This window comes from Heterodontus francisci, chromosome 13 (genome assembly GCF_036365525.1).
Source record: "Heterodontus francisci isolate sHetFra1 chromosome 13, sHetFra1.hap1, whole genome shotgun sequence".
NCBI lineage: Eukaryota > Metazoa > Chordata > Chondrichthyes > Heterodontiformes > Heterodontidae > Heterodontus > Heterodontus francisci.
This window is the reverse complement of record NC_090383.1, coordinates 50821832-50846301: the sequence shown is the minus strand read 5'-3', so window position 1 is coordinate 50846301 and position 24470 is coordinate 50821832. Positions and strand designations below refer to the sequence as shown.

Sequence of the window (24470 nt, the reverse complement as noted above, 5' to 3'; positions counted from 1 at the left end):
AAAACTAAATCGTAAATAATGAGAAGCATTGGCTCAGCAAAGTGCCAAGATATTTACTGGCAGTCATGTCATAAGATTTTTTCGACTCAAGGGGATGACCATAGAGGTTTCTGATTCATGGAGATTACAGGAATTCAATTGGGTTAATCTTGCAGTATTTGGCTGGTAGTTCCAAGCAGCTTCCAGTACTCTAATTTACCTCTAGTACAAGAGCAAAATACTGCAGATGCTGGAAATTTGAAATAAAGACAGAAAATTCTGGTAATACTCAGCAGGTCTGGCAGCATTTATGGAGAGAGAAGCAGAGTTAACATTTCGGGTCTATCACTTTTCATTAGAACTCGGAAAAGTTAGAAATGTAATAGATTTTTAGCAGGTGATATGGGGAGGGTGGGACAAAGAACCAAAAGGAAGGTCTGTGATAGGGTGGAAGACAGGAGAGAGTTGTGCAGACCCAATGGCAGTGGTAATGGGTCAAGAAAAGAAACAAAATGTGCTGAAACATATAAAGAAAAGGAAACAAAATGAGGGCAGAAATTACAGTCTGAAATTGTTGAACTCGATGTTGAGTTCAGAAGGTTGTAAAGTGCCTAATTGAACAATGAGATGATATTCCTTGAGCTTGCATTGAGTTTCATTGGAACACTGCAGTGGGCAGACGTGTCAGTGTGAGAGCAAGGTTGAGAATTAAAATGACAGGCCACTGGTAGCTCAGGGTCATGCATGCGGACTGAACTGAGGTGTTCCACAAAGTGGTCACCCAATCTGCATTTGATTTCCCCAATGTAGAGGGGACCGCATTGTGAGCAGCGAATAGGGTATACTAAATTGAAAGTACACGTAAATCGCTATTTCACTTGGAAGGAGTGTTTGAGGTTTTGGACGGTGAGGAGAGAGGAGGCGGGTGTTGCATCTCCTGTACTTGCATAGAAAGGTGCCATGGGAAGGGGTGGGGGTGTCATAAAAGGAGCAGTCCTTCCAGAATGCTGAAAGGGGAGGGAAGGGGAAGATATGTTTGGTGGAGTCATGGTGGAAATGGCAGAAGATCAGTTGAATACGGAGGCTGGTGGGATGGGAGGTAGAAGCTTGAGGAACAGTATCTCATTTTTCAATTAGGCATTTTATAGCCATCCGGACTCTATATTGAGTTCTGCAATCTCTGCCCCCATTTTGTTTCCTTTTCTTTGCATGTTTCGGCACACCTCCAAGCAAGCCTTTTTGTTTTCTTGCCACTTTACCACTCCCATGGGTCCTGTATGACACTCCTATCTTCCACCTTATCACAGACTTTCCCTTTATTTGTTTTCCACCCTCCCCCATATCACTTACTTAAACTGTTACATTTCTAACTTTTCCTAGTTCAAATAAAAGATCATAGACCTGAGATATTGACTCTGCTTCTCTCTCTAGATGTTGCCAGACCTACTGAGTACTTCGATCATTTTCTGTCTTATTTCTTTAATTTACCTTTAGATTTTCAAGGTTGATAATGGACTTTCTCTTTAGGCCATTTGATTTACACGACCAGGAGTAGGTCATTTATCCCCTTGAGCCTGTTTCACCATTCAATGAGATCATGGCTGATCTGTGACCTAATTCCAAAAGCCTTTACCCATATCCCTTAATATCGTTGGTTAACAAAATCTATCCACATCAGATGTAAAATTAACAATTGACCTAGCATCAATTGCCATTAGCGGAAGAGTTCCAAACTTTTACCCACTGTTGCGTGTAGAATTGTTTCCTAACTATGCTGTCGAACTGCGCTGTAATGTTCTAATTCTAATTCTATGCTCTAATTTTTAGACTGCGCCCCCTAGTCATGGACTCCCCAAAAGCAGAAATAATTTCTCTCTCTACCCTATCAGTTCCTCTCTTTTTTTTCAAATTACACCCTAACAATCTAAATTCAAGGGAATACAACCCTAGTTTGTGTAATCCTGTTTTGTTTAACTGAGTCCAGATGCCATTCTGGTAAAGCTAGGCTGCATTTCCTGACTCTTTTCTCCCTCCTCCCCACCCCCCCCTGCCCACCCAACCCAAACCAAGTCCAATTTTTCCTGTCTATGATGTGGTGCTCAGAACTGCTTACAGTACTCCAGGTGTGGTCTAACCAGGGCTCTCTACAGCTGTAGCATAATTCTCTACCTGCTTGCATTCTAGTTTGCTAGCTATAAAGGCCAGAATTTTATTAGCCTTTTTGATTATTTTTTGTGACTGTTCATGACATTTTAATATATGTACCTGGACCCTCCAAGTCTCTTTGGAGCTCCACCATATACTCTTATACCTTTTTTACATCCAAGATGGATGATCTCACATTTACCTATGTTGAAAATCATTTGCCACAGTTCTACCTATTTACTTAACCTTTTAATATTTCTATAATTTTATGCTTCCATCTACATTGCTTACAATGTCTCATATCCTTGTATCATTGACAAACTTAGATATGTAGCTTTCTAGCCTTTTATCTAAGTCATTAATAAATACAGTGAATAGTTGAGGTCCCAACATAGATCCTTATGGGATACCACTAGTCACATCCTAACATCAGTTAGAGTATCTGCCCATTATCCCCACTCTATCTCCTGTTGCTTAACCAATTTCCTAACCAGATCAATAATTTGCCTTCACTTCTGAGAGCTTCAGCTTTAGCTAAGACTATCTGCAAGGGGCTTTATCAAATGCCTTCTGGAAATCCATATAAATAACATTCATAAACATTCCCTTATCCACTATTTCATCACCTCTTCAAAAAAATTCAATCAGGTTCATCAGGAATCACCTACCCTTTACAAATCCTTACTGGCTCTTTGATCAGCTGAATATTTTAAAGGTGCACAGTCACCCTATCCTTAATAAACTCTAGTAATTTCCTGGCAATCAATGATAGGCTAACTGGTCTATAATTCCCTCGTCCCTCCCCAACACCCCTCACCTTAAATAGTGGACTAAAATGCACAATTTTCCAATCCAAAGGAATGATTCCTGAATCAAGAGAACTTGGAAAGTAAGGCATCAACAATGTTCTCGCTGATTTTCCTTTTTAAAACCCTGGAATGGAAACCATCTAGTCTTCGGGGTTTGTCGTTATTTAGTGCCATTTATTTTTTGCATTACTGTTTTGCCTATGTTGATTTTGGTTAATCCCCTCCCCGATTCAATATCCGTTTCCTTGGGATGTTTGGCATGCTATCCTTTTCTGTAATTACTGACATGCACAGTAATGGTATGTCCGCCATTTCCTTATTTTCATTGACAGTATCGCTGTTATCAGCTTTCAAGGGGCCCACTTTGCTCCTATCCACCACCCTCTTAATTGAAAAAATGTTTGATTTTGATATGCCTTGCAAGTTTCTTTCCTACTCCCTTTTTGTAGCTCTTGCTATCTATTTACAAGATCTGTGCAAGTTTTTGGATTTTTGTGCTTTTTCTTGTTCCTTACTACTTTTGTCATCCATAATGACTCTTTTTTTGGACAGGTTGAGCTCTTGCTCCTTAAGGGTTTAAACTGATTCTGTATCTCATTCTTGAACACCACCTACTGATCATCTACCTTTTTGCCCATTAACAGACTTTCCCATTTTTACTGTGGATATCTGTCTTGTCCTTTGGTCAGCTTTGCCTAAATCTAGAATCTGAGTAGCTATTTTGTGTTTCTCCCTTTCAAATAATGCATTGAGCACTATCATGTTATAATCACAAAGATAATTGTTCATGCGCCATTAGGCTGCTAACTAAGTCTGGTTTAGTAACCCGTTAATAAATCTAATATGGCCTGCCCCCTTGCTTCCAGGAAGTACTGCTGCAGAAAACAAAACTTGAACACACTGAAGAAATTCACTACTTTTCTGACATGAGCTAGTTTGCCTATCACAATCTATACGAAAGTTAAAATTCCCCATTAAAACCACTCTGCCTAAATTTGATGCAAAGTATGCTTTATCATAGAATCAGAGAAATTTATGGCACAGAAGGCGGCCATTTGGGCCCTTGTATCTGTTCTGACCGAGAAAGTTATTCAGCCTAATTGCACTTTCTCGCTCTTGGTCTATAGGTTGGCCAGTTACGTCACTTCAAGTGCATATCTAAGTACATTTTAATTATGATGAGGCTTCCTCCTCTACTGCCCTTTCAGAAAGTGAATTCCAGAGCCCCGCCAACACTCTTTGCTCCTGTACAGTTTCTAGTTCCTGACCATTTAGAAAATACTCCAATCCATCTTTCTTCAGTCCAAAATGGATGACCTCATACTTCCTGATATTGAACTCCCATTTGCTTTGTCCACTCATTTTAGCGGCGCAGTGGTTAGCACTGCAGCCTCACAGCTCCAGCGACCCAGGTTCAATTCTGGGTACTGCCTGTGTGGAGTTTGCAAAACCCACCCTGTGTCTGCGTGGGTATTCTCCGGGTGCTCCGGTTTCCTCCCACAAGCCAAAAGACTTGCAGGTTGGTAGGTAAGTTGGCCATTATAAATTGCCCCAAGTATAGGTAGGTGGTAGGGAAATATAGGGACAGGTGGGGATGTGGTAGGAATATGGGATTAGTGTAGGATTAGTATAAATGGGTGGTTGATGGTCGGCACAGACTCGGTGGGCCGAAGGGCCTGTTTCAGTGCTGTATCTCTAAACTAAACTAGTCAGTCTGTATTCCTTTGGAACTTCCTGCTCCCATCTGCACTACTTACTGTCCCTCCTAACTTAGTGTCATCTGCAAAGTTGGATATACAATTCCGTATTCATTTATCCAAGTCATTCATAAATATAGTGGAAAAATGAGTTCCCGAACAGATCCCTGGGAAACACCACTTGTCCTATCCTACCAATTAGAGTATTTGCCCGTTATCCCCCCCTCTCTCTCTCGCCTCCCAAACCAATTTCTGACACAAATCAAAAGACTGTTCCTAAGACTGTGCACTCTGATCTTTGCTGATAATGTCCTGTGTGGAACCTTATTGAATGCCTTCTGGAAGTCTCTAATGGATAACATCCATTGACACTGTCTTATCTACCTTATTAGTGACCTCAAAAAAAATTCAACGTGATTAGGCAGAAGCGAGTTGCCCTTCGCAAAACCATTTTGGTGCTCTCTGGTAAACTCATACCAATGTGAATTTCAACCTGAGCAACCTAGACCTCTAAACTTGCCATGTGATTGTTTGTATAAACTTAGACCATCTGGTTACAGACTAGTCAGTATGAGATTTAATTGAATATGTGGGTCCCATCACAGTTGCAGGATAGAGGATCCAAACTCCACAAATTAGACAGGCTATCAACTTAATGTCAAAGTAGTATTGACTAATGACAATTGCATTGACAAAGGCATCTGGATTGAAAAAATATTTGTCGCACCAACTGAAGGAAGAAAAAAACTTATTTTTATTTTGCACCTTTCATGACCCAAAGTGTGTGTTCTGTGACCTGAAATGTTAATTCTGCTTCTCTTTCCACAGATGCTGCCTGACCTGCTGAGTATTTCCAGCATTTCTTGTTTTTATTAGATTTCCAGCATCTTCAGTATTTTGCTTATATTTTCTCACTTATAAGAACATAACACAAGAATTAGGAGCAGGAGTAGGCCATTCAGCCCCTCAAGCCTGCCCAGCCATTCAATAAAATCATGGCTGATCTGCCCCAGACTTCACCTCTTTCGTGCCAGCTCCTCTTAGCCCTCAATTACCCGATATTTCAAAAATCTATCCACTTCCTCTTTAAATACTTTCAGTGATCTAGCCTCCACAATTCTCTGGGGTAGAGAATTACAGACATTCACTACCCTCAGAAGAAATTTCTTCGCATCTCAGTTTTAAATGAGTGTCCCCTTATTCTGTAACTATGTCCCTAGTTCGAGATTCCCCCACCAGTGGAATCATCTCAACGTCTACCCTGTCCAGCCCCCTCAGAATCTGTATGTTTCCATAAGATCAGCACTCATTCTTCTAAACTCTGATGAGTAAAGGCCTAACCTGTTTACCGTTCTCAATTAGACAACACCTTCATCCCAGGAATCAGCCTAGTGTATCTGTTTTGAACTGCCTTCATGCCAGTATATCCTTTCTTAAATACGGGGACCAAAAACTGTACACTATACTCCAGGTGCGGCCTCACCAACACCCTGTACAGTTGTAACGACTTCCCTATTTTTAAACTCCAACCCCTAGCAATAAAGGCCAAAATTCCATTTGCCGCCTTAATTACTTGCTGCACCTGCATGCTAACTTTGTGTTGCATACACAAGAACACCCAGATCCCTCTGTGCTGCACGTTAATGGAGTCTTTCCATTTACGTAATAGTCCGCCTTTTGATTCATCTGACCAAAGTGCATGACCTCACACTTTCCTACATTAAATTCCATCTGCCAAGCTTTTGCCCACTCCCTCAACCTATCTATATCTATCCCCATGCAAATTCCTTATGTCCTCATCACAACATGCCCTCCCACCTATTTTTGTATCGTCAGCAAATTTGGATATATTATACTCTTCCCCCTCCTCCAAGTCATTAATATTGATAGTAAATAATTGAGGCCCTAGGACTGATCCTTGTGGCACTCCACTAGTTATGTCTTTCCTACCTGAAAAAGACCCATTAATCCTCTATCTCCATCTCTCTTCTCTCCCACCCCCCCCCCCCCATCTCTCTTCTCCCACCCCCCCCCCCATCTCTCTTCTCCCACCCCCCCCCCCATCTCTCTTCTCCCACCCCCCCCCCCATCTCTCTTCTCCCACCCCCCCCCCCCATCTCTCTTCTCCCACCCCCCCCCCCATCTCTCTTCTCCCACCCCCCCCCCCATCTCTCTTCTCCCACCCCCCCCCCCATCTCCCACCCCCCCCCCCATCTCCCACCCCCCCCCCCATCTCCCACCCCCCCCCCCCCATCTCCCACCCCCCCCCCCATCTCCCACCCCCCCCCCCATCTCCCACCCCCCCCCCCATCTCCCACCCCCCCCCCCCATCTCTCCCACCCCCCCCCCCCCATCTCTCCCACCCCCCCCCCCCATCTCTCCCACCCCCCCCCCCCATCTCTCCCACCCCCCCCCCCCAATCTCCCACCCCCCCCCCCCCATCTCCCACCCCCCCCCCCCCCCACAACCTCTCGCTCTCTCTTTCCGCGAGCTCCTATCCTGGTACAATAATCTTTTATGTGGCATCTTATCAAATGCCTTGTGGAAATCCACACATAAAACATCTTTCGGTTCCCCTTTATCAACTCTGCTTGTTATATCCTCAAAGAACTCTGGCAAATTTGTCAAACGTGATTTCCCTTTCACAAAACCATGTTGACACTGTTTGAATGCATTAAGCTTTTCTAAATGTCCTGCTATTTCCTCCTTAATCATGGACTCTAGCATTTTCTCAACGACCAATGTTAGGCTGACTGGCCTATAGTTTCCTGCTTTTTGTCTCCCTCCTCTCCTTGAACAGGGACATCGTATTAGTGGTTTTCCAATCCGCTGGGACCCTCCTGGAACTTTGAGTTATGGAATATCTCGACCAATGCCTCCACAATCTCTGCAGCCGCTTTCTTTAAAACCCTTGGATGCAGGTCCTGGCGACTTGTCTGCCTTTAGTTCCATTAGTTTGTCAAATACTTTGTCCCTCGTGATAGAGACTGCTACAAGATCTTTTCTCCCATTAGCTCCTTGCTTATCTGATATCTGTGGGATGTTTATAGTGTCATCCACCGTGAAGACCGATGCAAAATATTGGTTTAAGTTATCTGCCATTTCCTTGTTACCTGTTATCAATTCTCCAGTTGCATCCTCCAAGGGTCCCACGCTCACTTTACCTATTCTTTTTATATACCTGTAGAAGCTCTTTGTTTCAATATTTCTTGCCAATTTACATTCATCAGTTTTGTCCCTCTTTATTAGCTTTTTAGTCATCGGCTGCTGGTTCCTAAAAAAAAAAAAACAACCCAATCCTCAGGCCTATGACTAGTTTTTTCCACTTTGTATGCCTTAGTTTTTGATAGGATACTTTCCTTGACCATCTCTGTTAACCACAGGTGGTTCATCCTTCTCATTGTGTCCTTCTTTTTGACCGGGATACATTTTTGCTGAGAGTTATGAAATATCTGCTTAAATGTCTGCTGCTGCTCATCCACTGCACATCCTTAGTCTATTTTCCCCACTCGCTTTAGATAGCTCTCTACATATCTTTGTAATTGCCCTTGTTTAAGTTGAGGACGCTGGTTTGAGACCGGAGTTGCTCGCCCTCAAACTGAATTTGAAATTCTACCATGTTGTAATTGCTACCCCCGAGAGGATCCTTAACTACAATATTTCTTATTAATCCTACCTCATTACACATTACAAGATCTAAAATAGCCTGTTCCCAGGTAGGTTCTGCAACCTATTGCTCTAAGTAACAATCCCTGATGCATTTTACAAATTCGTCTTCCATGTTACCTCTGCTAATCTGATTTGTCCAGTCAATATGCAGATTAAAATCACCCATGACAATTGTAGCGCCTTTCTTGCACGCCTCCATTATTTCCCGATTTATACTTTGTCCTACAGTGAGGCAACTCTTCGGGGGGCTGTAGACAATTCCCACCCATGACTTCTTCCCCCTGCTATTCTTTATTTTACCCAAACTGATTCCACATCACGATCTTTTGCACCTATATCACTACTCACCACTGCACTGATGCCTTTCTTTATTAACATAGCTACCTCCTCCTTTTCCTTTCTGCCTATTTTTACGGAACGTCAAATACCCTTGAATATTGAGTTCCCAGTCTTGCTTGCCCTGCAACCGCGTCTGTAATAGGTATCCAGTCATATTCACTTGTTTCTGTTTGTGCCGTCAACTCATCTATCTTGTTACAAATGCTGCATGCATTCAGATAGAGCCTTAGGCTTTGACTCTTTATCATTATTACTCAGTTTTTCTAATTTCTGCTGCACTCTTCTGCTTGTATTTTCTGCCCCTTCCTGTCTCACTTTGATTACCATTTGCCTCTTCACTACCCTGCACCTCTGGTCTTTTGTTACTTTGATTTTTTTTCAACTTTCCTTCAGTTGAACCCTCCCTCTCCCCCCACTCCAGTAATTAGTTTAAAGTCATATCTACAGCCCTAGTTATAAGGTTCGCCAGGACACTGGTCCCAGCATGGTTCAAATGAAGCCCGTCCCAACAGAACAGCTCTCTCCTTCCCCAGTACTGGTGCCAGCGCCCCATGAATCGGACCCCGTTTCTCCCACACCAATCTTTGAGCCACACGTTTACCTCTCTAATCACTCTACGCCAATTTGCACATGGCTCAGGTAGTAATCCGGAGATTATTACCTTTTGAGGTTTGGCTTTTTAATTTAGCCCCAAGCTGCTCATAGTCCCTCAGCAGAACTTCTTTCCTAGTCCTACCTATGTCGTTGGTACCTACGTGGACCACGACAACTGGATCTTTTCCCTCCCACTCCAAGTTCCTCTCCAGCCCAGAAGAGATGTCCTTAACCTTGGCACCAGGTAGGCAACGCAGCCTTCGGAACTCTGTCTTTGCTGCAGAGAACAGTATCTATTCCCCTAACTATGCTATCCCTTACTACTGTATTTCACTTTTCTCCCCCACCCGACTTGAATGGCATTCTGAACCACGGTGCTATGGTTCACTCGCTCATGCTCCCTGCAGTCTGTGCCCCTGTCCACACTTGGAGCAAGAACCTCGTACCTATTGGATAAGGGCACTGGCTGAGGCTCCTCCAAAACTAAATTCTAGATCCTCATACCCGCCTCACTCGCAGTCATACCCTCCTGTCCCTGACCACAGTCCAAATTTGATGTAATTGATCTAAGGTGTGTGACTGTCTCCTGAAACCGTGTCCAGGTAACTCTTTCCCCCTCCCTGATGTGTCGCAGTGTCTGCGGCTTGAACTCGAGCTCATCATCTCTGAGCCGAAAGTCCTCGAGCAGCCAACATTTGCTGCAGATGTGGTCACCGTGGATCGCACCGGCGTCCACCAGCTCCCACATACTACAGCAGCAACACATCGCCTGCCCAGCCATCTCAATAAATTAATTTGGATGTTAAATATTTGGATGTTTGATGCTATGTTTGATTTAAATTCAGTTAAAAGTACCTGTTTAAACAATCAATTGTAATTAGTCCTGCTCTGCATTTATACTCTTATAACCCTTACTGTTACACTACCATGATTGAAAAAATTTATTCTCTGCTTTGGTCAATGGTTTTAAAAAAAAAAAAAGCAAAAATATTCCCATATCTAGTAATGACACTGATTCTATGGCTATTCAAATGCAAGCATTGATTAATGGATTTCAGTGATCAGTGTACAATGAGTTTGAACTGAACCTATTGAAACATGGAACTTAAACAAATATTACATTATCACTTCCAAATAAGGGCAAGGAGCCTACAGTAGGTTGATTACCTCGATGCACTTTTGTGCAATTGGTATGTACAACAAATTTGTACGAGTGGCATTTCAGGTAACTCTCAATAATTACTTTTTTTCTTTTCCCTTTTTAAAGGTTGTACCCTGCTATTTTATGAGGCCAGTGGGAAAAACTTCATGGAGCAGAGCAGCGTTGCTAGATATGCCCTGTTTGCCGAAGATAGCATAGTGCAGCCTGTACCGGAACATCCCAAGAAAGAAAATGTGTTCTGTCTTAGTAATGCCTTTGGAGATGTCGTCTTATTCCAGGTTTTTCTTAATTTACTTGGAATGTAGCTCACCCAAACTACAACAGGGCCACCTATAAGGGACAGAAGAACTACTGCTGGCATTCATAGGGTGAATGTAAAACAAAAAAAAAAATGCATGTAATAGCGACAATTTTTGTTTACATAGCAGCTTTCATGCAAAACACACCTTAAGGGTCTTCGTGAATAGATGGCTTTATGGATCAGTTAGAAAGGGAGATCACAACTTATAATTAAGTGTTGCTTTATTTGGGATAGTTACAAACAAAATCCAGGGAGGCCAAATGGAAAGCTCTTCTCTCTCAATATAGTGCCTCGTTCCTTCTAAATCTTGTAATATGTTTTCAGAATGTTACACTACAGTTTCAGATAGTCACAACTGTAAAATAGTTGACTGAAATGTGTTTGCAATAAACTTTAATATAATTATGGTTGCATTGAAAGTAAGAATGATTTGAAAGGGTCATCCATGACTATTAATCTGTTGACTATATCAAAATAAAGGGTAGGTTGGTCTTAAAAGTTAAGCACTTTAAGAGAATATGCTCCTTTGTAAATTGCAATTCTTAAATTCATAACTGGAAGCTATTTTGTTTCCCCGTGGAGTTTGTCACTTGAACTTTTAAATATTTCTGCATTAGGAGTTGGTATGTGCATTAAACCTTGCACACTAAGTGCCAGTGAATGTCAAATTAACGAACACCTTGTGCTTATGGTATTTTAATCAGTGTAGGTTTACATTTTGTTCACATTGTTTCTATTTTGCCTATTTTGTTTTGTTTTGATCTAATATCAATTTGATTTTTTAGTCACAATTGTGTTTCTGGTTTGAATTTGATGTTTCAAACAAAAACACGTACAAATGGATGCACAAGAAATTAATATTGATACTTTTAAAGTTCTTTTATAAAAAAAAAATTGTCTGTTCCTCTAATGGCCTAGTAGCTAATTGCACTGGAACTGATGGACGGTGTTCAAAACAGTCCTATCAATTGGCACTTATCAATTATCCACTCACCGATGTTCAGTTTGGGTTCTGCCAGGACCACTTGGGTCCAGACCTCATTGCAGCTTTGGACCAAACATGCACAAAAGAGCTGAATTCCAGAGATCAGGTGAGCATGATTGCCCTTGATATCAAGGCAGCATTTGACTGAGTGTGACATCAAGGAACCTAGTAAATTTGAAGTCAATGGGAATCAATCATTTTCAGTTGTTTCATCAGGGACCTTCCTTCCATCATAAGGTCAGTAATTGGAATGCTCACTAATGATTACACTGTGGTCAGTTCCACTGTTAACTCCTCAGATAATGAAGCAGTTCATGCCTGCCTGCAGCAAGACCTGGATAACATTCAGGCTTGGACTGATGCATAGTATAAATTTTGCTGCTACTTAAGTGTCAGGCAATGACCATCTCCAACAAGAGAGTCTAACTACCTGCCCTTGACTTTCAATGGGATTACCATTGCTGAGCCATCCATCATCAACATCCTGAGGGCTGCCATTGACCAAAACTTAACTGGACTGGCTACGTAAATACCGTGGCCACAAACATGTCAGAAGCTGGGTATCCTGCAGCGAGTAACTCACCAACAGACTCCCCAAAGCCTTTCCACCATTTACAAGGCATACTCACATTTGCATGGATGAGTGCAGATCCAACAACAAGTTTGAACCATCCAGGGCAAAGCAGCCTGCTTGATTGGCACCCCATCACCACTGGTGCATAGTGGTAACAGTTTGTATAATCTCCAAGTTGCTCTGCATCAACTCACCAAGACTTTGTTGCCATTCCCTGCCAAATCCATGACATCTACCACCTAAAAGGACAAGGGCGGGAGGTGCATGGAAACACCATCTGCAAGTTCCCCTCCAAATCACACCATCCTGCCTTGTAGATATATTGTCACTACATCAAAATTCTGGAATTCTCTAACTGTGTGGAGTATTTTCACCACATGGACTTGCAGCAGTTTCAGAAGATGGCTCACCTACAGTAAAAGTTAAATTGACTACAGCACTGTGGCTAGGTAGGATTAAAAAAAACAACCAAAATTTTGATTCCTGTTTGAGATCCATCAGCAAATGTGTGAAAGTGGATTCATGTGAAGTTTGTGTGGGATTCAACCATGTATGCCCCCCCACCCCCACCAAAGTAATGATGGGCTTTCTCACAAAGCATTACCATTTTACCAAAATACTATTTATAGGGTGTCCACCTCTGGAATTGCACTGGCAATCGCTTTGGGAAGAACTGGAGAATCTTCTGCAGGTCAAATTGTTATGACCATGGAGGGAGGAGTGCACTGTCTTTTCTAGTTCCACTTCTCCACAGGTCACAACATATATTTAAATGTTTACCCAGTTACCGATGTGGTCAATCATATACTCAACGCTTTATCCTAGAATAAAATACATCAACCAGGTTTCTTAATAAACTGATAATTTTGTTAATCAAATGAGATTTATCCAGTAACAAAACAAAACCTTAACGCACAGATTGAAATATGAAAGTTCCCTTTTTAAATTCCCCAGACACACACAAAAATGAAGTCTCGCTGCATCTGCAATTACTTTATGCTGCCTTGCAATGTGAATAATCTTTTTAAGTGATAAGGTTGCAATAGTAAAGTCCATTGGAATAGTCTGGCCTTGTGGAAAAATTTAAAAACCAGAAGAGCTAGGAGTTTATGATCAGTATATACCAGTGTGTCTCTAGTCGTGGTGAACATAGACTTTAGAATGCTTAAGAGCTAGCAATAAACCCAAGGTTGTTTCTTCCACTGTTGAATATCATTTTTGGTGTCCATTTAGCTTTTTGGACAAGTATCCCACTGACCTTTCTATGCCATCGTCTTGTAACAGGACTGCAACGAAACCCCAGGTCACTAGCATCAATTGCTACCTTGAAGGGCTTAGTGAAATTTGGAGCTGTCAACACTGTTTCACTAATCAAAATGGCTTGCAGTCTCTCAAAAGATGCTTGGCACTCCCCTAACCACACTACCTTGGCTTGCTTTCTTGTAGCAAATGTCAGTGGAGCAGCTTGAGTACTAATATTTGGTACAAACTTGCGGTAGAAACCACAAATCCCCAAAAACCTCATGATTTCTTGCTTAGCCTTAGGGGTAGGCAACTCTACCAATCCTTGTACTTTCACTGTTTTTGGCAATGCTTGGCCTTGCCCTGCTATATGCAACTTCACTTTTGGCAAGGTTTATCACTCAGCCAATTGTAATTTTCTAAACAGAGTTTCTAGTTCCCAGTGTCACTCTATACCAGCACATCAAGTTAAACCACACAGGAACACTGGCTGCCACTTGGTTCATTTAGTCTCTGAAAAGTGCTGGGGAATTTTTTAGCCCGAATGGCATCACTCGGCATTAGAAAAGACCATCTATTGTGACAAAGGCGGCTATTTCTTTAGCACGGGGTGTTAAAGGGATACTGGCAGGTTCCTTTAACAAATCTATTTTTGTAAGAAATGTGGTACTGCCCACTCTGTCAACAGTCTTCCAAGTGAGGAATTGGGTAGGAATCTGCCTTTGTCTGCATTGACTGTAGCCTATGCAGAATCTAGTTGAACAGTCAAGTTTAGGCATTAACATGACTGGGGACCTGCAGCTGCTTTGACTGGGTTCAGTTAGGTAATTTTCCAGCATGTGTTGGATTTCTGCTTTTAGCTGTGCCTGTTTCTCTAGACTTAAGCAATAAGGATGCTGTTTTATAGGAAAGGGTTCCCTTGCATCCACATCATGTTTGGCTAAGGTTGTACATCCTGCTTCTTCTCTACAGATTCCTTTTAAATGCTGTGAGTAGCCTTATTAGTCCTCCTTGTTTTTCATCTAAATATGAAAGCATAGCGTCTAATCTCCCTAACAATTCAGTATTAGCTAGCTGGATAGTAGTGGGATCAATTTGAGAATTGTCTAGGCCACCTTCTGCTTCATCTTCTCTATCCCTTTCATCATTCATTGTCCCTACTACCTGACATACCTGTGCTTGCTTATCCTCCTCTCGGCAGTGATATTGATATGACACAGCTGATTCTTTTTCCAGCGATCTAGGGTATCAATCAAATTTACTTTATCAATTCTTTTGACCCCTTTATATGGACCATTGAACCGTGCTTTCAGCGGTTCACCCTGTAAGGGCAGTAATAGTAATATTTCATTCCCTTGGTTGAAATATTTGGGTCTTGGCATGCTTGTCTGCCCATTTCTTCATGATTGTTTGGGAAGCTTTCAGGTGGTGTTAAGCCACTTTGCAGGCTCTCGTGAGCTGATTCCAGAACACGGGTACATAACCTAGCACAGAAGATTTGTCCCGCTGTTCTAAAAACTTTCGTTTGGTTAGTTTTAGAGGCCCTCTTATCTCATGTCCATAATTCAAAAGGCCTAAAACTGGTAGACTCATTAGGTGAATCCCTAGTGGCAAACAAAAGAATTTCTAGCCTTTGATCCCAGTCATGGGGATATTCATGACCGTATGCCCTGATTTATTGTTTTGAGGGTGTGATGGTACCCTTCTAAAGCCCCTTGTGTCTGTGGGTGATATGCTGAAGACTTTAACTGTGTTACACCCAAATTATTCATAACTTCCTGGAAAATCATAGATATAAAATTTGAATCTTGATCCGACTGAATCTCAAATCGGTAATCCGTAGCTAGTGAAGAACTGGGTTAACTTCTCTACCATCACCGTAGCAGAAATTGTTCTCCAGGGAATGGCCTCTGGGAACAGAGTATCCATATCCATGATAGTGAGTATATATTGGTGTCCCGCTTTTGTTTTTGGTAAAGGTTCTACACAGTCTACCAACACCCTACTAAATGGTTCTCCAAAAACTGGTATGGAAATTAGAGGTGCTAGTTTTATGGCAGGTTGCGGTTTTCCCATAATCTGGCACATATGGCATTCTTAACGAAAGTGCACCATGGTCTTGGAAAGACCTGGCCAATTAAAATATTGACATATGTGATTGGGTCTTCTGGATCACTACATGTCCCACTATCAGAATTTCATGCACTATCCTTTAATATTTCTCAGTGATGCTTTGGCGGTACCACTTTCTGATGAACAACTGTCCATTCTTCATCCACAGGTCTGTGAAGAGGTCTCCACTTCATCAGAATCCAATTTTTAATATAGTAGCCTTCCAGAACTCCCTTTGCCTCAGCTTCAGTTACAGCCGATTGTGCCACTTTATTTAACTCTGGATTGACTTGCTGAGCCTTAATCAGAGAAGACTTAAACATTTCCTTTGCATTATCCAATTTCCCAAAGAAAGTTTCAGATATTTGGCTATCTGTCTGTGGTGCCAATTTTACTTCCGACAATGGTTGGGTCACTACACATGAGGGAAAAGTTCCTGAAACCTTTTCCTGAAACTGTTCTGTCTCTTGAACTTCACTTGGTTTTTCACTGGAGAAACTACTACCTTCGCTCCAGCCAAATTATTACCCAGGAGTAGGTCAACTCTGTCTACAGGCAAACTATGGACAACTGCATTGTTGCTGTTCCAGACATTAGGCCACACTCCAGGTGCACCCATTACAAAGGTACGGGTATGTACTCCCCGCCGATACCATTCACTAAAACCTTGACATTCAATGCAGTCCCTGGTGGAAAAGTTATGCCTTTCCCCAGCAAAAGAGTTTGGGCGGTTCCTGTATCCTCAAGTCTTACTATAGGTGTATCTGTCTCACTTGAGGGATAAGGAGTTACTTTTCCTTTTGACAAGAATTCCCTGTAACTCTGGTATCTTCCCGTTCCCTGCACTCTCAGCGGTTTTTGTACTTGGCCTTACAGTTGCAGTCAGAGCTACAGCCCGACCTGTCATACTCTTGGTCAGGGCCCCTTTCTCTACATTGGCATTGTGCACCCCAATAAGTCCCATGGTTTTACCCCGCAACTTGCAGATTTCTGCATGAAGGTGTCCGACCTTGTGACAATGGTAGCACTTAAGCTTGCAGACCTCGCTTCCACCCTCAACATCTTCCTTTCTAGCCTGAGGAGGAGATTCTGGGGCATTCCCAGCTGTCCTTTTGTCCTCTGCTACTTGACTTCCTTTCACCCTCCCACCTTCTATCCTTCTCTGGTTTGTGGGGGTGATGGACAAAGGGCTAGGGCTTGTAATCTGTGCTTTCTGCTGGCTGTTGAAACCTCCTGGTTTTCTATATGGCTTCTTGCTAACGGAGTGAATTTTTAAATTCTTCCAGGAGAATTAATTCCCCAAGGTTCTCATACGCGGCCTCTACCTTTTAGTGCCCGCATCCACCGATCAAAATTAATTTGTTTTACCCTGAAATTTTATATAGGTCTGCCCAGGCTGTCTCTGAAGGTTCTGAAATTTTTGCCTGTACGCTTCAGGGACCAACACACAAGCAGCGCGAATGGCCTTTTTTGCCATCTCATAATTTGCAGAAGCCTCTTTGGAAAGCATGGCATAAACTTCATGAGCTCTGCCCATCAACCTGCTTTGTATAAGCAGTGTCCAACTTTCCTTCAGCCATTTTATCTGTCTGGCTATCTTTTCAAAAGAAATGAAAATTCCTCGACATCGCTTTCGTCAAACTTTGGGAGGGCTAGTACAAATTTGAACAGCTCTGCACTGGGTCCTGGGTTGGTGTCCGATCTCTTCCCACCAAAATTTTCACTGGAGTTAAAAGAACCCCTTTGTCTTAGTTCCATCTTTTAAAATTCGAATTCCCTTTCTTTCATTTTCTCAAATTCTAGTTCATGTTTTTTCACTGTCAATTCTCTTTCCAGTTCAAGCTTAAGTTTTTTCCAATTTTTCTTTTTCACAGAATCATTACAGTGCAGAAGGAGGCCATTTGGCTCACCGTGTCCACACTGGCTCTTTGAAAGTGCAACTCCTTCAGTTCCATTCCCCTGCCTTCTCCCCATAATCCTTCGTTTTTCTTTTGTCAAGTTCAAGCTGCCTCATCTGCAACTGAATTTTAGCTAATTCAACTGCACAACCATCTGGTTTGATTATTTACCTTCCAATTTCAAATGCTATGCTATTGACCTCAATTATATCTGCTTTCTTTGCTCCTGGTTTTAATTCTAATGCTAACTGTTCTGCCAATTCCTTTAGTGTAACCTTGGTTAAGTTTCTTAAATCACTTCGGGATATACCCTCCTTCCCCAAAAAGGTCGTAGCAACTAACCAAGACATTCTGGTAGTGTACACTTCATGCTAAAACACAAGAAACCTGATTTTTTACTTTTTCTCTTTTTTCAATTATTATTACCCCACTTACAAGTGCACGCTGTCAGCATCGGTTTATCCTGCACAGAGCCCCCAATTATATGTTATGACTGAGGTGGGAGGAGTGTGCTGTCTTTTCTAGTTCCACTTCTCCACAGCTCACAATATCTATTTAGATGGTTACCTAGTTATCGATGCAGGTAATCATATACTCTACTTCCAGAATCAAATACACCAACTAGGTTTCTTTGATAAACCGATAATTTTGCTGTTTGTTAAATGAGACTTATCCAGTAGCGCAGCAAAGCATTAACACACAGATTGAAATTTGAAAGTTCCCTTTTTAAATTCTACTGCCACCTCTTCTCTTCTCCTCTTCTCTTTTCCCCCCCCCCCCCCCCCCTCACACACACACACACACACTCGCACACTCAAATTCTCTCTTCAGAGGTCTGTTACAAAAAAAGACACAATAAAAATGAATACTTTGGCCAAATACTTGTTAATTCTTAAAGATATAGAAGGAAGTCAGTTATTCCTTTTGGTCTGGCATACAGAGACGAGTCACTGGGATTTTTTCAGAAGTTATTCAGTCTGGAGCTGTTGGGAAATCGTCTGGTAGGCTTTCCAGGACATGTGGCATCAGGAGTTTTGGCCAACACACACTTGAATCAGAGTTTTCCCAAAGACAGGAAGAAAGAGGAGCTGACACACACTCAGGGTCTCTTGGAGAGATGCAGGCAAAATGAGCTGAGGTTTCTTTTTTCCTTGGCAGGCAAAACACCAACTGTCTTCAAAACTGTTCACACCCGAACTGAACCAAAACAATATCCAAATCCCAAACAGAAAGTCAACCTCCTGACCTCCATAAACCTTGACATGTGGCTTCTCCATAAACCTCTTCCCTCAGGTCACTAAGGTTTCTGTTGTTTATTGAGCTTAAAGCACATAATTTCCAGCAAAGATTGTTTTCAAGCAACATCTCGTGTCCTTTCAGTGAACTTTGTAAAAAAAAAAGACACATCCTGTTTTAAAACACAAGTCCTGAAAAAAAATTAACAAAAAATGGAAGCACTTTCGTAACAAAATTTTCCAAAAGAAGTAGGGAGGACCATACAAACAGCAAATGTAGGACACTATTTAATGAAAAGTTAGGCAAAACTGTGGGCACAATTATGCAACGAATGTGATTGCATTGTTACAGGGAGATTAAGAAAGGGATCACAAAGTAATTGTAGACATTGCGTACTATGTCCTTATAATAATGTCATTAAATAAGTAGTTCATGTAGGCATGTCAGTAGAGTATAAATCTACAGAAGGTATGGTATGCTTTGAGAGTTCGCTATACTGGATGTCTACACACACACAAATACTTACAAGATAGCTCAATAGTGATAGAAGCAATTCAAAAGTTCAAGTAGAAGCTGTGGCCAATTCTTGCATTTCTACTGACATCTTGGTTAAGATCTTTTAACTCTGCATTGACTAGGAATCAAATTTTGGACATTCCTGATCTGTATAAAGTAGTTGTTTGTGGCCTTGATCAGCTGAGACATCAAGGAGCCTTGCCTTTCCAATGTAAATTACAAATTCCTTGTAATGCCTTCATCTGGTTGTCCGCCCAAAGTCTCCAAATGAGTTGAGCAAAACAATGTTCAGCACTCTAACAATTTCAGGAACAGCCATGCACGAGTTTGTAAAGATGTTTTGCAAGAGTAATGGATAGTGATTGAACTTATTAACATTTATCCTATTTGTTGAACTCATCAATTTGAATATTTCCGAAATGCTGCTATAATTTTCAATGTTTTACAAGAACTTAATATTTTAAATTTCCAAGTATTCTGACAATGATCTGATTTTTTTTTAGGCTACAAGCCAAACTGACCTCGAAAACTGGGTCACAGCAATACACTCTGCCTGTGCATCTGTGTTTGCAAAGCAGCATGGGAAAGAGGATACAGTCAAGCTACTAAAAAATGAAACCAAAAACTTCATGCAGAAGATTGACATGGATGGGAAAATGAAAAAAATGGCAGAGTTACAGTTGTCTATTGTAAATGATCCCAAAAACAGGAAAGCGATTGAAAATCAGGTATTATTAAACCGTATAATCTCCGGGGACTTGAATGACTTCAAATTATATATATTTTTTTGTTAGGTGGTGTATGCTGGTACAGGAGTGTAAGATGCAGATTTAACCAGTTAGGTTTGTGATTCGAGCAGTTTTGGATGTATGCCAGTGTTTTGTAACTCTGTGCATGTGTACAGATGGCGGGGCGGGGGGGGGTCACAATCGTCCCTCTTGCCCTTCCTCTTACTTGACTGCAACAGAGTTTATTCTTTTTAAACAATGGTTATGCTTATCACCTCTGAGTGTTTTACCTTTTAATGTGATCATGATAGAACCAATCGGACAGGTTTTCTTGAGTTTAAACAAAACAGAGGTAACTTTATTATACCCAAGCTAAACCCAATCTAAAATAATAAAAAATATGCTACACATTCACGCACACATTCACACGAGGATCACACATACACACAAATAGATTACAAAGTGGAAAGTAGGTTTTATTTGGTCGAATTAAAGTGCAGAATAAATACAAGTTCAATACATAGTCTAAGGATGATTCATGATCTTCTGGCTGGAGTTGTATTCTTGGAAGTTTTTGACCAGTCAAAGTGCACTTTGTGGCTGACCCGCTTTGCTCAGGGTTTTCTTGGAGGCAGTCTTGTAAGTAGCTCTCCTCCCCTGCTCTCTAGCAATCTGTAGGCTTGGAGGGTCCACAGTCGCAGACGGTTTTCAAACTATGTTTTCTGGAGAGAGATAGAGAAAGGGAGGCACACGGCCTTCTCTGCTTCTGTACACTCAGTTACTGCTTGACTCTTGTCTGTGTAACAAAACTCCCAGTTTTTTTCCAGAGATGGACAGACGGTCACATGACTGCCTCAGGGTATTCTCTGGAACCTAATGAGATACAAGGTTCAGAATTGGCGCCCCAGGCTGCCAATATTTACACTCTGAGGGGTTTGCTCTTTCAAAGTCAAAGTGTCAAGATTGCTTTGACTGCCATGCTAATGAAGCAATCCTATGTAATTCAATTACTCAGAGCAACACATTGTTCTGGGTCCAGGGCTTCTCAGACTTCTGGCTCCATTTGGTCTTGGAATGTGCAAAGGTGTTTCAGATGCAAATTGTGGTGGCCACCTTGGCTACCAGTTTTTTTTAAGTTAACTAAGATTTTCTCCATTAAAAGTCTAATGTAAGTTTCTAAATGATGAATTAATGTTTCTCATTTGGCATATCGTGTTTTCTTGACAACTTGAATATATGTATAAAGATGTGCTGACCAGCTTCCAATTACACTAATGTTAGAAATCCCCAGACTGATATTTGCTTCATAAGTTATGGAGCTTCCAATTCAATTGATGTGAATCCACAGTCTAGCTGCATAGTGTTTTGGCAACTTATTGCAAATTCAATGTTGAAGAGTTTTAAAAAAAAAAAATGCTGGCTTGGCATCTAACATATCCAAATCGTGTTTCTTGTTTTTTTTTGTGAACTGTTCTTCAGTGAATGTTGATTAGATGGACCCAGCCAAATAATGCAAAGAGCCTTTTTGATTCACACATTATCATCCCTGGGTCACTCCTCTGTGAATGGGTAACGCAGCTCACTGTAAGGCATATGCTCAGAACATTCAACTTTTGATAATTATTTCAGTGAGGAATCTATTACTTGAGTTTTATAATTTATAGTGTCTGATGTAAAGGAACAAATCTGAAGTAGAATGCTTGATATGTGGAACATATGTGCGTTGAAACAAAACTATACGTATAGATTTCCCCTTGGCCCTAAACCCGAGCTTCCTTGGTTGCTGATGAGTGCCCTCTTACTTTGCAGTGCAACAAGCAGAAAGTTATGTTCAATATTATCACTTAAAGTGAGCAGGGGAAAATTGCTGTCTCCTCAGACTCTTGTATTTCAGCCAAATCCTGTAGCTCAATTTTTGTTAAATGCTGGAGTAAGTGTTCGGTAGTCCTGTTGGGTATCAGTATATCTGCCCTTCCTAAAAGATAAATGATCTTTCATTCCAACCCATAAAAATACTTCAGTTTCCATGGGGAAATTGATATAGTGAAACTATGCAGAGTTCCACAATCTGCAGGATTTTCCCATTGAACACCATCAATTCAGTTTAAACCATTAGGCTAAATATTTGCTGTTGGAAAGATAATAAGTGATCAGATAACTTTTTAGTGTGATTGCTGACTCACTTTTCCAGCTGCACACAATATGTAAACTTAAAATGGCGATTGGAATGCCATAAATATTTTGGTGCTTTATGGTGTGGCGGAGTTCATACAGAAGCACTATAGGACGCCCTAGTCCACACCTCCATTACCCCTGACGCCTTGTCCCCTTCCCACGGCACCTTCCCATGCAATCAGGTGTAATGCCTGCCCTTTTACCTCCTCTCTCCTCACTATCCAAGGCCCCAAACACTCCTTTCAGGTGAAGTAGCAATTTACTTGTTCTACTTTCAATTTAGTATACTGTATTCACTGCTCACAATACGGTCTCCTCTTGTTGGGGAGACCAGACGCCGATTGGGTAAACGCTTTGTTGAATACCTCTGCTCAGTCCGAAAGCATGACCCCGAGCTTCCGGTTGCTTGCTATTTCAACACACCCCTCTGCTCTCATACCAACATTTCTGTCTTTGGCCTGCTCCAGTGTCCCAGTGAACATCAACGCAAGCTCGAGGAGCAGCACCTGATCTTTTGATTAGGCACTCTACAGCCTTGTGGACTGAACATTGAGTTCAATAACTTCAGAGCATGGCTAGCCCTTTTTAAATATTTTATTTTTCATGTAGTCAGAGCTGCACATTGTTCCGCTATTAACACTCTCTCTGGACTAATGCTTTGTCTTTCACCACAAGCATTAATACACACTTTGTCTTTGTCCCAGGACAGCTTTGTTATTTAATCTGTCCTGCCCTATCAAACACTTTCCCCTTTGTTCTCTCCCCCACCGCCTCCCCTTCACTTCTTTAAAACCTAATTCTTTTCTAACCTTTGCCAGTTCTGATGAAAGGTCACAGACCTGAAACGTTAAAATAAAAGCAAAATACTGCGGATGCTGGAAATCTGAAACAACAAAAACAAGAAATGCTGGATTCACTCAGCAGGTCTGGCAGCATCTGTGGAAAGAGAAGCAGAGTTAACGTTTCGGGTCAGTGACCCTTCTTCGGAACTGACAAATATTAGAAAAGTCACAGATTATAAACAAGTGAGGTGGGGGTTGGGCAAGAGATAACAAAGGAGAAGGTGCAGATTGGACCAGGCCACATAGCTGACCAAAAGGTCACAGAGCAAAGGCAAACAATATGTTAATGGTGTGTTGAAAGACAAAGCATTAGTACAGATTAGGTGTGAATATACTGAATATTGAACATCAGCAAGTGCAAACCTGAAGAAAAACAACCTGAAAAAAACAGTGGGTAAGCAAACTGAACAAACTAAGATGAAATGAAATAAATGCAAAAAAAGATTGTAAAAAATGTAAAAAGGAATGCAAAAAAGAAGGAAGAAAAAATAACTAAAAATGAAAGTAAAGTGGGGGGCTGTCATGCTCTGAAATTATTGAACTCAATGTTCAGTCCGGCAGGCTGTAGTGTGCCTAATCGGTAGATGAGATGCTGTTCCTCGAGCTTGCGTTGATGTTCACTGGAACACTGCAGCAATCCCAGGACAGAGATGTGAGCATGAGAGCAGGGGGGAGTGTTGAAATGGCAAGCAACCGGAAGCTCAGGGTCCTGCTTGCGGACTGAGCGGAGATGTTCCGCAAAGCGGTCACCCAGTCTGCGCTTGGTCTCCCCAATGTAGAGGAGACCACACTGTGAGCAGCGAATACAGTATACTACATTGAAAGAAGTACAAGTAAATCGCTGCTTCACCTGAAAGGAGTGTTTGGGGCCTGGGATAGTGAGGAGAGAGGAGGTAAATGGGCAGGTATTACACCTCCTGCGATTGCAAGGGAAGGTGCCCTGGGACGGGGACGAGGTGGTGGGAGTAATGGAGGAGTGGATCAGGGTGTCGCGGAGGGAACGATCCCTTCGGAATGCTGACAGGGGAAGGGAGGGGAAGATGCGACTGGTAGTGGCATCACGCTGGAGGTGGCGAAAATGGCGGAGGATGATCCTTTGGATATGGAGGCTGGTGGGATGAAAAGTGAGGACAAGGGGAACCCTGTCAAGGTTCTGGGAGGGAGGGGAAGGGGTGAGGGTAGAGGTGCGGGGAATGGGTCGGACACGGTTGAGGGCCCTGTCAACCACAGTGGGGGGAAATCCTCGGTTGAGGAAAAAGGAGGTCATATCAGAAGCACCGTCATGGAAGGTAGCATCATCAGAGCAGATGCGTCGGAGACGGAGAAACTGGGAGAATGGAATGGAGTCCTTACAGGAGGTAGGGTGTGAAGAAGTGTAGTCGAGGTAGCTGTGGGAGTCAGTGGGCTTATAATGGATATTGGTAGACAACCTATCCCCAGAGATGGAGACAGAGAAGTCGAGGAAGG

General features: G+C 42.0%; 1 protein-coding gene across 2 annotated transcripts in view; it reads left to right on the top strand.

The window, feature by feature from the left end:
* The window catches only part of LOC137376374 (rho guanine nucleotide exchange factor TIAM2-like), a 438770-nt gene that overhangs the window by 179629 nt on the left and 234671 nt on the right, over positions 1-24470 (top strand). For both annotated transcript variants that reach the window (XM_068044808.1, XM_068044809.1), the window contains 2 exons: positions 10500-10672; positions 19762-19986. In XM_068044808.1, the coding sequence (XP_067900909.1) occupies positions 10500-10672; positions 19762-19986 (398 nt within the window). The remainder of the gene's footprint in view (positions 1-10499; positions 10673-19761; positions 19987-24470) is intronic.